Source organism: Trichosurus vulpecula, chromosome 3, assembly GCF_011100635.1.
Source record: "Trichosurus vulpecula isolate mTriVul1 chromosome 3, mTriVul1.pri, whole genome shotgun sequence".
Lineage (NCBI taxonomy): Eukaryota > Metazoa > Chordata > Mammalia > Diprotodontia > Phalangeridae > Trichosurus > Trichosurus vulpecula.
In genome coordinates this window covers 259,314,576-259,328,400 of record NC_050575.1, presented here as the reverse complement: position 1 = coordinate 259,328,400, position 13,825 = coordinate 259,314,576, and the positions used below count along the sequence as shown (strand labels likewise).

The window sequence follows — 13,825 nt, the reverse complement described above, 5'->3', positions numbered from 1 at the left end:
AAAGGGGAGAAAAGTAAGAAAAATAAAGAAGGGGAAAAATATGCTTCAATCTGCAGTCTTGCATCTACTTCTCTTTTTGGATGTGAATAGCATTTTATATCATGAGAAACATGAGTCCTTTGGAATTGTGGTGGATCATTGTTTTGATCCAAGTTATTAAGTCCTTTACATTTGATAATCCTTATGGTATTGCTGTTATTGTATAAATTGTTCTTGTTCTGCTTACTTCATTTTGTGTCAATTCATGCAAGGCTTCCCAGATTTTCTTTTTTTTTTCTTTTTTTTTAATAGTTTTTTTAATTTTTTTTAATTTATTTAACATATTTAGTTTTCAGCATTGATTTTCACAAGAGTTTGAATTACAAATTTTCTCCCCATTTCTACCCTCCCACCCACTCCAAGATGGCGTATATTCTGGTTGCCCTGTTCCCCAGTCAGCACTCCCCTCTGTCACTCCACTCCCCTCCCATCCCCTTTTCCCTTCCTTTCTTGTAGGCCAAGATAAATTTCTATACCCCATTGTCTGTGTATCTTATTTTCTAGTTGCATGCAAAAACATTTTTGTTTGTTTTTGAACATCTGTTTTTAAAACTTTGAGTTCCAAATTCTCTCCCCTCTTCCCTTCCTACCCACCCTCCCTAAGAAGTCAAGCAATTCAACATAGGCCATATGTGTATCATTATGTATAACCCTTCCACAATACTCATGTTGTGAAAGACTAACTATATTTTGCTCCTTCCCAGCCCATCCCCCTTTATTGAATTTTCTCCCTTGACCCTGTCCCCTTTCGAAAGTGTTTGTTTTTGACTACCTCCACCCCCATCAGCCTTCCCCTCCATCATCCCCCCCATTTATTTTTATCTTCTTCCCTCTTCTTTCCTGTGGAGTAAGATTCCCCATTGGGTGTGTATGGTATTCCCTCCTTAGGCCAAATCTGATGAGAGCAATGTTCACTCATTCCCCCCTCATCCACCCTCTCCCCTCCTCCCACAGAACTGCTTGTTCTTGCCTCCTTTATGCGAGATAATCCACCCCATTCTATCTCTCCTTATCTCCCTCTCTCAGTATGTTCCTCTCTCATCCCTTAATTTGATTTTATTTCTTTTAGATATCTTCCCTTCATCTTCAACTCACCCTGTGTCCTCTCTCTCTCTCTCTATATATATATATACACACACACACACACACACACATATATATACACACACATAGATATATACATACATACACATTCACCCATATATATACATAAACATATATGTATGCATATTCCCTTCAGCTACCCTAGTACTGAGGTCTCATGAATCATACTCATCATCTTTCCATGTAGGAATGTCAACAAAACAGTTCACCTTTAGTAAGTTCCTTGCAATTTCTTTTTCTTGTTCTTTTTCTTGATTACCTTTTCATGCTTCCATTGATTCTTGTGTTTGAAAGTAAAATTTTCTATTCAGTTCTGGTCTTTTCACTGAGAAAGCTTCAAAGTCCTCTATTTTATTGAAATTTTGTTTCAAATTTTTTATTGATATTTTGCCTTGGAGCATGATAGTCAGTTTTGCTGGGTAGGTGATTCTAGGTTTTAATCCTAGCTCCATTGACCTCCGGAATATCGTATTCCAAGCCCTTCGATCTCTTAATGTAGAGGCTGCCAGATCTTGGATTATTCTGATTGGGTTTCCACAATACTCAAATTGTTTCTTTCTGGATGCTTGTAGTATTTTCTCCTTGATCTGGGAGCTCTGGAATTTGGCAACAATATTCCTGGGAGATTTCTTTTTGGGATCTATTTGAGGAGGCGATCGATGGATTCTTTCAATTTCTATTTTGCCCTGTGGCTCTAGAATATCAGGGCAGTTCTCCTTGATAATTTCTTGAAAGATGATATCTAGGCTCTGTTTTTGATCATGGCTTTCAGGTAGTCCAATAATTTTAAAATTATCTCTCCTGGATCTATTTTCCAGGTCAGTGGTTTTTCCAATGAGATATTTGACATTGTCTTCCATTTTTCCATTCCTTTGGTTCTGTTTTATAATATCTTGATTTCTCATAAAGTCACTAGCTTCCACTTGCTCCACTCTAATTTTTAAGGTAGTATTTTCTTCAGTGGTCTTTTGGCCCTCCTTTTCCATTTGGCTAATTCTGCCTTTCAAGGCATTCTTCTCCTCATTGGCTTTTTGGAGCTCTTTTGCCATTTGAGTTAGTCTGTTTTTTAAGGTGTTGTTTTCTTCAGTGTATTTTTCAGTATTTTTTTGGGTCTCCTTTAGCAGGTCATTGACTTGTTTTTCATGGTTTTCTTGCATCCTTCTCATTTCTCTTCCCAATTTTTCCTCTACTTCTCTAACTTGCTTTTCCAACTACTTTTTGAGCTCTTCCATGGCCTGGGACCAGTTCATGTTTTTCTTGGAGGTTTCTGTTGTAGGCTCTTTGACTTTATTAATTTCTTCTGTCTGTATGTTTTGGTCTTCTTTGTTAGCAAAGAAAGAATGCAAAGTCTGAGACTGAATCTGGGTGTGTTTTCGCTGCCTGGCCATATTCCCAGCCAGCTAACTTGACCTTTGAGTTTTTCAGTGGTGTATGACTGCTTGTAGACTAGAGAGTTCTATGTTCCACGTTTGGCGGGGAGGTGCCAGCTCTGCCACACCAGCACTGCTCCTTCCCCAAGAACCCCCAGCCCGAACTGGGCTTAGATCTTTGGCAGGCTGTGCACCCCTGCTCTGATCTGCCACTTAATTCCTCCCACCAGGTGGGCCTGGAGCCGGAAGCAGCAACAGCCGTAGCTGCCCCACCTCCGCTGCCCCTGGGGCTGGAAGCCGAACCGCGAACTCCTTCCACTCCCTCCACTCCCGCAGCTTTTCCCACTAACCTTCTCAGCAGTCTTTGGTGTTTGTGGGTTGAGAAGTCTCGTAACTGCCGCAGCTCGCTGGTTCAGGGTGCTAGGGCATGCTCTGCCCGGTTGCTGGTCTTGCTAGTCCATGCCGCTCAGGCTGGGCTCTGCTCCACTCCGTTCCCAGCTCCCAGCTCCATGTGGGATAGACCTCACCCAGAGACCATCCAGGCTGTCCTGGGCTGGAGCCCTGCTTCCCTCTGCTGTTCTGTGGGTTCTGCCGTTCTAGAATTGGTTCAGAGCCATTTTTTATAGGTTTTTGGAGGGACTCAGTACGGAGCTCAAGCTATTCCCTGCTTACCAGCCGCCATCTTGGCTCCACCTTCCCAGATTTTCTGAAACGATTCCCTTCATCATTTTTTAAGCACAATAGTATGCCATCATATTCATTAACCATAACTTGTTCAACCGTTCCCCAGTTGGTGGGCATCCCCTCAGTTTCCATCTCTGACACCACAAAAGGAGGTGCTATAAATATTTTTGTACATGTAGGTTCTTTTGCTTTTTCTTTGATTTCCTTGGGGTATAGACCTAGTAGTGGTGTTGCTGGGTTAAAGGGTGCATACAGTTTTATAGCCTTTTGGGCATAGTTCCAAATTGTTCTCCATACATAATTAACTACAGTTCAGTTCATCTCAGTCTTCTTATTTAATTCTGCCCCCAATTCATCTTCCAATGTCAGTGCCTGTTCATTTTTAATTTAATGCCAGCATGTGGTCTTAGAAATATAAGACATGAAAAATGGTGGTTGTGATATCTTAAAGAATAGTTATTTTCCATTCTTGGTGAAATAATAGTTCACATTTAACTGATCTTAGGGTGACTGGTGGCACAACTGATGGAGCACTGAGTCTGGAGTCAGGAAGACCTGAGTTCAAATTTGGCATCAGGTACTTTTTAGCTGTGTGACCCTGGGCAAGTTACTTCTATTTGCCTCAGTTTCCTCATCTGCAATATGGAGATGATAATAACACCTACTTTGCAGGATTATTGTGAGGATCAGATGAGATATTTATAAAAGCATTTAGTACAGTGATTGGCACATAGTAGACAATTTATAAATACTTATTCCTTCATTTTCTTTCTCCTTCTCCTATATACCCAGTGCATATTTCCAAACATCTGCCAAAGTGTTAGGAAAATTTAACACGGAGGTCTCACCATGTCACCCCCTTAACTCAGTAAAATTCAGTGACTTCTTGTTATTTCCATGATCAAACATAAACTCTATTTTTAGTCTTATTATGCCAAACTGGCCTTCTTACTCTTACTCATACATAGTACTCCTTGGTACACCCTTCTCCACATCTTTGAACTGGCTATCCCCATTCCTGGAATGTACTTCCCCTTCTCACTCACTTCCCCTTCTGGTAGGTCTCATCTCATCACTTTTATATGAATCTTTTCCTGAAAGTCTATTATAAAAGACCTTCACTTTCTTCTCACTCTGTTCTAAACCTGTTGCAGTTGGGCTTCCCATCTCATCATTCCACTGAAACCTATCTCCACAGTTGCCAATTATCTCTTAGTTGCCAGATAATCCTCATTTTCCTTGACCTCTCTTCAACCTTCAGACACTGCTGATCACCTTCTTTTCTTTGATATTCTCTTTTCTCTGGATTTTTGAGATATCACTTTCTCCAGATTCTCCTACCTGTTAAAGCACTTCTCAGTCTTATTTGCTGGATTCTTATCTGCATCATGCCTTCTAACCATAGGTGTCCCACAAGGTTCTGCCTTGGGCCTTCTATATTGTTTCACTTGGTGATCTCATTATCTCCCCTAGACTTATTTACTGTTTCTATGCTGTTGATTCACAGATTTACCCTAACCTTTCTCTTAACCTCCAATTTCACATATTCCACCGCTTGTATGATATCTTGTACTGGAGATGCAGGAAATTTTTTAAACCCAAAATGTCCAAAACTAAACTCGTTGTCATCTCCTAGAAACCCTCCCTTCTGTTAATTATATTCTCCATTACTGTTGAGGACAACACTATGCTCTCAGTTCCTTTAGGCTTGTAGCCTAGGTGTCACCCCCAATTCCTCACTGTCTCCTACCTCCCATATGAAATTTGTTGCCAAGACCTATTGATTTCTCATTTTCAACATCTCTCTAATCTCTTGCCCTTCTCTCTGATAATGCTGCTTCCCTGATCCAGACCCTCATTACCTCATATTTGGAAAGTCTGCCTGCCTCAAGTCTCTCCCACTTTAGTCCATCTTCCATTCAGCTATGAAAGTGATTTTCCTAAAGCACAGGTCAGATTGCCACTACCCACCCCCTCCCCGGACTTTAAACTTCATTGGCTCCCTGTCACCTCCAGGATCAAATACAAAAATCATCTGTTTCCAGTCTTCTTTTACCTTACTCTCCAACATGAACTCTTTGACCCAGTGACACTGGTCTTCTTGCTGCTACCAGAACAAGATACTCTTTCAGTTCTGAGCATTTTCTCTGGCTGTCCCCCATGCCTAGGATGTTCTTCCTCTTCATCTCTGCTTACTGGCTTCCTTTAAGTTCCAACTAAAATCCCATCTTCCACAGGAAGCCTTTCCCAACTCCTCTTAATTCTAGTACATTCTTTTTAATTATTTTCTATTTATCCTGTATGTAGCTTGTTTGCACGTATTTGTTAATTGTCTCCTCTGTGAGATTGTGAGCTTTTTGAGGGCAGGGCCTTTTACTTCTTTTGTATTCCCAGCCCCTAGCAAAATGCCTGCCACAAAGTAGGTGCTTAATAAATATTTACTGATTGATTGGCCTCAAATGCTCTTGCTTTCTTCCCCTTCCCACAATAATCTTATGTTTTGCATATATCTGTATATATACATATTGTCTTTTCTAGCTAGACCAGAGGTTTGGAAACCTATTTGGCCTACTGTCCCCTTCAAAAAAAAATTGCTGAGCCCTGCCATCTACTTTTTTTAAACCTTTAACAGTTTTTTTTTTTAAATTTGCATCATGTCAAAAAAAATATAAAATATATTTTTTAAAAAGGATACATCTTAAATTTAATAATTTATTGTAAATTAGTGTTTTTCCCCCTGCATTGAAATTTTGATGATGGCAATATTTCATCATGTAACCAAAATAGTTTTGTAAACAAGTCATTACATGCACATATTCCTGCCAGTGCATGCTGGACTTCCCAACAGTGCAGGACACCCTCACCTGCCAACACTTGCTTTTTAAGACCTCTCAACAGACTTGACCACTGATCCTGTTACAACTTGCATTTTGTGTGTTTATTTGGAAAATAATGTAATCACTATGACTCTGTTAGACAACATATGAAATATATACAAATAGTTTTTCAAAATCTTTTTTCTTTTTTCCTTATCCTTCCACCGCCCCCTTCCTTTTTATTCAGTGCCCCCCAATTGCACCCAACTACTACTGCCCATCTGGATCAATTCAGCTCCCCCTACCCAGGGAAGCAATATCACCCACTTGGGGAGCCTCTGAGCTAGAACATATGTTATGCAATATGTCTGAAAGTTTGGGGCTGTTTCACTTTTTGTCTTTGTGTCCCCAGCACCTAGCACATAGTAGGTGATGGATTTATTTTATATAGTGTTCTATGATTTCCAAACTGCTTTCCTCAGCGTTGTGTGAAGTAAGCAGCATGAGTATTATCCTTATTTTAAAATTGAAGCCATTAGAGAGTTTACAACTTAGTCATATTCCTTGCATGTGGTAGATTTGAAACTTGGAAATTCAATTCTTTTTGCACTAAATTAATTGCCCCTCTCAGTATCCTAGTAAATGGCCCTTTTCTAGTTTTTTTTTGGTAGTGTGATATGAGATCTAAAATGAGGGGGTTGGAGTAGATAACTTCTACACAGTGACCCTGTGAAAGAGAGCAGCTGTGGTGGCATGAGTACCTTTGGGAGTGTGTATCTTGTGACTGTTCTGCTCTGATCTGGAGTTTTGCAGGCTCAGGAACTCTTTTTTATAAGTTTACCCACTGGTGATTAGGCTCTCCAGAACGGACTAACACTAAACAAACTCACAGTCAGGACTGATAAACCAGAATTCCAGTTTATTACTTTGCAGAGGTTGACATACCAAGAAAGAGAACCAATGCTGAACCATGTTGTGAGCTTATTTTTGGTGGGTAAATCCACTGAGGAAACCAACTTTAAAAAAATTAATCAAAAGTTGGTAAGCGTACAATTCAAACAACCAGAGTTAGACAGTCTTAAGAGAAGTTTGCATGATTAGGAGAGTTTAAATTTCCATTCTCTAGGGATAATTCTGTTTTTATAGTACCCTTACTGGTTGCCTGGAAACAGCATCCTCTCTCCTAAGCAGTGTTAGAGAAACACTGATGTTCTTTCTCTAGGATCTTTTTTTCTAGACTCATACAGGCCACCATTCTTTATTATGACAGCATTTCCTTGAGTGTGCTATAATAGCAATTAATTATATGGCAGTGTTATATTAGTTATATTCTTATTCATATCCTTTCTGAGAAGGTTATGGAAGATAACCTGGTTCTTCTGATTGGCTTTGGAAGACTGAATTTTTTTTATTGGTGTCACAACACATAGAACAGTACAAAATTAGAGTGGGTTTTTAGGATATTGGCTGATCAATTTGCTGTTAATTTTTGTTGACATCAATTTTTTTCTTTTTGAAAGTTTTATTGATGTTCTTTTCTTTTTTTTACATTATTAATACTTCTCACTGACAATCTCCTCACTCCACTCTCCACACACCTGTCAATGAACCTTTCCTTTTTAACAGATCAATATCATACTGACATCTTAGAGTCCGTTTCTTAGACATTTACTAACCTCTCCAGTTGTGGGACATATAATATGTTTGGAGCTTGCAGCACCATGATGGCACAAGATTCTCTAAGGAAGCTTGCAGATAAATAATATGTAACAAAATTGTTTCTATAATTATGGCCCAGAGGCACAGTGCTTTTGTTTTTATCAATTATAAGATCCCTACAAGAAATTATCCTTTTACCAGATGTAGGTAAATTTTTATCCCTGACTTTGTTGTATATGTTACTTCAGGAAGGGAAAGTAGGGGAGATGTGCTATAAAGCTAAGATCTTTATTTTCTTTGCTTTGTAGTCTAAAAGTAATTAATTTTCATTACCCCTCAGCTCCTCTCAAATATGTCAGCTCCCTTAAACTACTTGCTGAAATAAATATACGCCAAAACAAAAATAACTAGGAATCAGGAAGAAGAAACTTCCAGGAAAAATATCTACTACTGGATGAAAAACCCTTCCTCAATTAAAATATTTATTGAACTTGTTAGGTACTGTGTATAATTGAAGTGAAGTAGAAAACAGGGTTTCTGACCTTAACATATTCACATTTTTCCTAGATAATATCTAAACAAATGAAACATGAACCTCCTAAGAAAGAATATAATTAAGTGCAAAATTTGGGATTCACACAGGTGCTATAGAAGGGATCAGCAGGAAGCAATTCACTTTGTCCAAAAGCAGTTTGACTTGTTCCTGCCACAAAATGCAAATATTTTTAGTAGTTATTTATTTTGGAGTTTATGAGGAATTGTATATAATGGGATTTTATCTGAACTAAAGTATTAGTTCAGTGATTTCTCTTATCTCCCTTCTCTCCTCCTCCCCCGTCCCACACCAACCCTTTCCAAAAGTGAAACTCAGTTATTTAATTCAATAAGTATGCTTCCGTGGTAGGATGCTAAGTAAGATGGCATCCCTGACCCATAAAGGGTTTGTAATCTAGAAGGGTAAATGATGCATTTACAGAAGAACAACTCTATGGTAAGTAATACAGGGGAAAGAGTGCTGGATTTGAAGGTCATTGTTATATTTTTCACTGGTTAAAGATCATGATGGCTGTTGTCTCCTGGTCCTCAGGTCATTCTTCCCTCCTCAAGGAGTTCAGCTCCTGGCTCCCTGACTTCACTCTTTTCCCTAATTCATGCCCTTTACACTAGGGGACTTCAACAAACCCCAACCTTCCTGTTCCTCAGTAGCTTTTTCAAATCCCACAACTCCATTGCACAGGGAAGGTTACCCCCTGGAACTTAACATCACCCACACGTGTTCTTCATCCTTGATTAAAAACTGATATCCCTCTATCTGACCATAACTTATCATCCAATCCCTCCCTTAGGCTCCACCCTTCCTAAGTCTGTTCTTTTCCCTCACTGAGGACCCCCAATCCCTCCATTCCTCAGTATTTTCTCAGGCTTTGATTCCTGCTCTGTTTTTACATTCCTTCTTTCCTAAACTTACAGTTAACCAGTTCAGCCCTACACCATCCTCTACTTTTAATCTTTAGCCTCCTTGTCCTGTTTCCACTCATCCCTTGCCAACCTCTTGTCCACAGTGACTTCCACCTTCAGCTCCCTCTGCCTATTCTCATGCTGTTGAACTCAGCTTAAGGAAGTCACACAGTGTCAACTACTTAGAGTAAAAGTTTGTCATCTAACTTCAGTTGGGTCTCTCTAATTGATTCCCTATCTTATTCCCTCAGAAGTTTTTCTATATATCTTAAGAGATAGCTAAGTGGTGCAGTGACTAAAGTACTGGGCCTGGAGTTAGGAAGTTTTGAGTCCAAATCCAACCTCAGTACATGCTGGCTGTGTGACCCTGGTCAAGTCACTTAACCTGTGTCTGCCCCAGTTTCTTCCATTGTAAAATGGGGATCATAATAACATCTACCTGTTAGGAGGATCAAATGAGTTAATATTTGTAAAGCACTTAGCATAGTGCCTGGCACGTAGTAGGTACTTAATAAATGCTTATTTTCTTACCATTTTTTCCCTTCAAGCCTCCCACACCTCTCTCTTCAGTTGAGAATATCCCCTTACTTTGCTGAGAACATTGGCTATGAGCTCCTGCTTCTCCCCTTCTCTTTACCTCAGAAGCCCTTGAAGTCATTCTGTACTCTTTTCCTCTAGCTTCTAATAATGGGGTGGCCCTTCTTGTTAAGGCTAGCTTCTCTCTCCATGTGCACTTGTTCCCATCTGCCTCTGTCCTCAGTCATTCTTTGCACTCTCTCATCTGCAGCATCTCTCCGTCTACTAGTTCTTTCCCTGCTGCCTTCAGATCTGCTATTGTCCCCTGTCCTTAAGACAGCTACACTCTTCACTTGACTTTACCGTGGCTTCAGACAATTATCTTTTCTTTCTCCCTTTGAGATAACCAGAAAAAGCTGTTGATTCTCCTTGTCTCTACCTCTTCTCTCACCTCTCATTGCTGTTGGTGGTGATGGGGATGGTGGATTAGGCATTTCCTCAAGGATTGGTCTCTGTTTAGCAGCAAGGGCCACACAAGAAGTGGGGCCAGTAGTCTGTATGAGTGCTCTTCCAGGGTGAGCAGTTTGTTTTTCTCTTAGAGGCAGTAGGGAGCCATGTGGAATTGTGTACTCTCTGTGCTTTGGGATCTCTATTGAGGATGGATTGGAGAAGGGAGGAGTCTGGAAGCCTGGAGTCCAGTTAGAAGGCTGTGGAATAGTCCTATTGATGAGTGAAGAGGGTCTGAACTAGTGGAGTAGATGTGTGAGTTGAGAGGAGGGGATAAATGGGATATATTTTGTGGAGGTAGTCTAGAGAAGGTGTTGTAAGGGGAGAGAGAGTCAGGAAACATTTACTGAGTACCTTATGTGCCAAGCACTCTGCTAAGCATTTTACAAATATTATTATCTCATTTGGTCCTTACAACAACCCTGGTAGGTAGGTGCTTTTATGGTGGAAGCTGAAAGGAAGAGGTGGACCACCAGAGGTTACCTGGTGCGGGGGCATGATATTCCTGGAGTAGAAACCAAGCAGAGCAGCTGGTGATAATTGACATCTGTCATTTTATACCCCACCCCAGTCTGAGACTTTTTGTAAGGGAGGATGCTCAGGAGGCTGAACTAGTCTCAATGGGAGAGGCATGATGTTCGGGAGTTGAAACCAACAAGAGAGGCAGAGTTTTTGGAAAAGAGTGAACTCTCTGCAGGGAATAGGATGTGGTTAGCGATATTTTAAGTGTATCCAGGGGCATTTTGTAGGTAAAAGAGGAATAATAAACTCCACTTCGGAAATGTTGCATTTGATGTAGCCTCAGGACATCTGTTTATATGTTGTCCCTCTGAAGAAAATGTTGCAGTATTTTGGCCTATTGTATATTGTATGACCTTACCCCAAGATTATAGGGATTGATTATTCAAGTCATCTTTTCCTTTGTATATGTGAACTCTGCAGCAACTAATTTAAGCTCATGTAAAGCTTTGCTTTGCATTGCTGCTGGTGTATAACTTGTGCTATGGGTACATATATGAAACTGAAGGCTGATGCTGGTCTTGACTATATTTAAGGAATACTTGTGTCATCCATCGATCGACTCCTTGGTTGGGTTGGGATTTTTAGAATAAACATGCAATCCCAACTGTCAATTATCTCAAGGTATTTTTGGTGTATAATAGCTGCTTCAACAAACTAAGAGTTTATTGAATTGACTGACATGTATAAGTAGCTAAAAGGTAATGATGTAAGGAAAGGATTACTTTTAGGGATGAGTGAAAGAAAACCCCATCCTAACAATATCATTTTGGAAACTGTTCCCAACCTTCCCCTTCTCCTGTGGACTTTTCTGTTACTATAAATAGAGTGTCTTAGCCAGGAAAAAACTGGAGGAGAATAGTTGAAGTAAGAGTCAGTGAAACTAATAGACATATTTTATTCCCATGGGCAGCAAGAGCCAACTCTGCTTGAGATACATGTCTCCTGAAAGATTGAATAAGCTGAGCTCATTTCATGATCTATTTGGGGTTTCCAGTTGAAAGAAAATTATTTGTCCTAAATAGTCCAAATATTTAAATTTTTTTAAAAAAACCCTTTCTTCCTAAAAGCACAGTCTGAGTTTGTACAAGTTATTTGTTAAACAAGGTCTATTTCCTATTTTCTAATTTGGATAAATAATCTGTTAATGTTTTCTAACATTTTATATAAATTTTTCATGTTGCTATTGTGCAAGTTGTTTATAAGTATTTCAACTGTGTTTTTAAATGTCTGTAGAAGCAACAAACCAAACTAAGATTAGCACCAGAATATATACCAATCTAGAAAGAAAGATATTTGGTGTGCTCTATAGTCAAGTGGATTTTTTTAAAAGTCAGGTCGGGCAAAGAATCCAAAATTTTAGTTCCAATTAGAAAATAGTATGCCATGCTTAATGGTATTTAAATATGGAAATCAGTAGCACGTACCCTGGTTTCAGTTATAGAAAAAGGCATTCTCTTTTAAGGTAGGTGTGGTGGGTGTGTGGGTGTGTGTGTGTGTGTGTGTGTGTGTGTGTGTGTGTATCTGTCTGAAGTTGTCATTTACAATACCTTATATTGGAGAAATTAATTGTTGAGTGTTTGTTAAGTATTTGTTGAGTGTTTGAATGTGTAGAAACTTTAGCCTGAGCCAAGTTGAACCCTTATTTTAATAATCGGTCTGATTTCAAAAAGTCATTTCTCCTAATAGCCCTGTAAGTGTCATGCTGGTTCTCATGGTTTCTACTTTTATGGATTCTGTTACAGGTCTCCTTAGAGTTTCGAAATCTGGCAGAGAGCTATCAAGTGGTGATTAATGACATTTGTCAAAAAATGGGGCATGGAATGGCGGAGTTTTTGGAAAAGAAAGTGAACTCTGTGCAGGAATGGGATGAGGTTAGTGATGTTTTACGTATGCCAAGGGGCATTTGTAGGAGAATGGTGTTTATACCCAATGCCAAGGACTAGGAACAAAACTGGCCATTCCTATCTGTTATCTGCCAGTTTTACACACACACACACACACACACACACACAATCTTTATGTATATTTACATATATGTGTATATATTACACATATTAATCTTAATCATAATAATAAAAAAGTCTCAAAAGTGAGTTTCTGCATGTTGTTGTTCATGCCCTGAGATGTTATATATTTATTTGGTCAAACTTGATGTAGCTTAGCTTGGTTCAGGCGTCTAAGCATTAGATTATAAGAGAGCCATATGGAAGTCTTAATTATTACTAGGATCTACTGTTAACTTACAGTGTAGGTAATAGTAGCTTTCACATTTTTCTTCTCTCATACCAGTTTAGTACCAAGTACTTGTGTTGCTTCCTTTTCTAACTCATTTCTAATCACACCCTTCACACAAGTTTCATTGAATCTCATGGGGTGCTGGAACCAGTGTAAAGCTATTGGCTTTTGAAGAATAGATTAAAATGTAAATCCTATTATGGAACATATAAATGTGTTCTTGGCTCTCAGCAGAGAACAAAAGAAGTGAGAAATGGACCAAATCTGCAGATTGTATGAAGCAACTAGAACTTTTGACTTTCTTCTCTTATGTCACCTCCTTCCCCTTTTATTTTTTTTTCTAACACTAGTAAGGGATATGGTGGAAAGTGGCTACAGAAGTAGGTGTTGAAAGACAAGGAAGGAGTTAGGGCAATTATAGACTCCATCCAAAGGGAGGGAGGCAAAATAGATTATTTTGGAATAATGAGTGTAAGAGAATTATGAACGTAGGGGAAACAATCAAAGCTTTTACATTACATGATTTGACCCTTGATAGGATGGACCATCTTTGGTCCATCCTCAGCATTTGAATGAACAAGATGTTGAATGAGTGTTTTTTATATAATAAAGTTTACAGATGTGAAAGAGTACCAAAACACAACCTTGTAGAATAACACACATAGTGGACTGAAGTAGCTGATAGATGTTTGAGGTGTGTGCATGTGCAATTTTCTGTGTTCACCTAATGTTTTTTGTGGACAAGGTCATAAACAAACAACTGTGAAGGTAAGTGTTATGCTCAAAATGTTCCTTTAATATATGAATTGTCTTGGAACAAATTTATGTTTTCAAAACAAACATAGCAAAACTAACTGTACTTTTCTCCTTTGCATAGTGTTGGAGTCACATGAATACTAATATTATATTTCAACT

The 13,825-nt window shown here is 39.1% G+C and overlaps 1 protein-coding gene across 2 annotated transcripts in view; it reads left to right on the top strand.

Moving 5' to 3' along the window:
• Window positions 1-13,825, top strand: part of FDFT1 (farnesyl-diphosphate farnesyltransferase 1) — a 46,221-nt gene that overhangs the window by 20,455 nt on the left and 11,941 nt on the right. For both annotated transcript variants that reach the window (XM_036750490.1, XM_036750491.1), the window contains one exon: window positions 12,418-12,546. In XM_036750490.1, coding sequence (XP_036606385.1) covers window positions 12,418-12,546 — 129 coding nt within the window. The remainder of the gene's footprint in view (window positions 1-12,417; window positions 12,547-13,825) is intronic.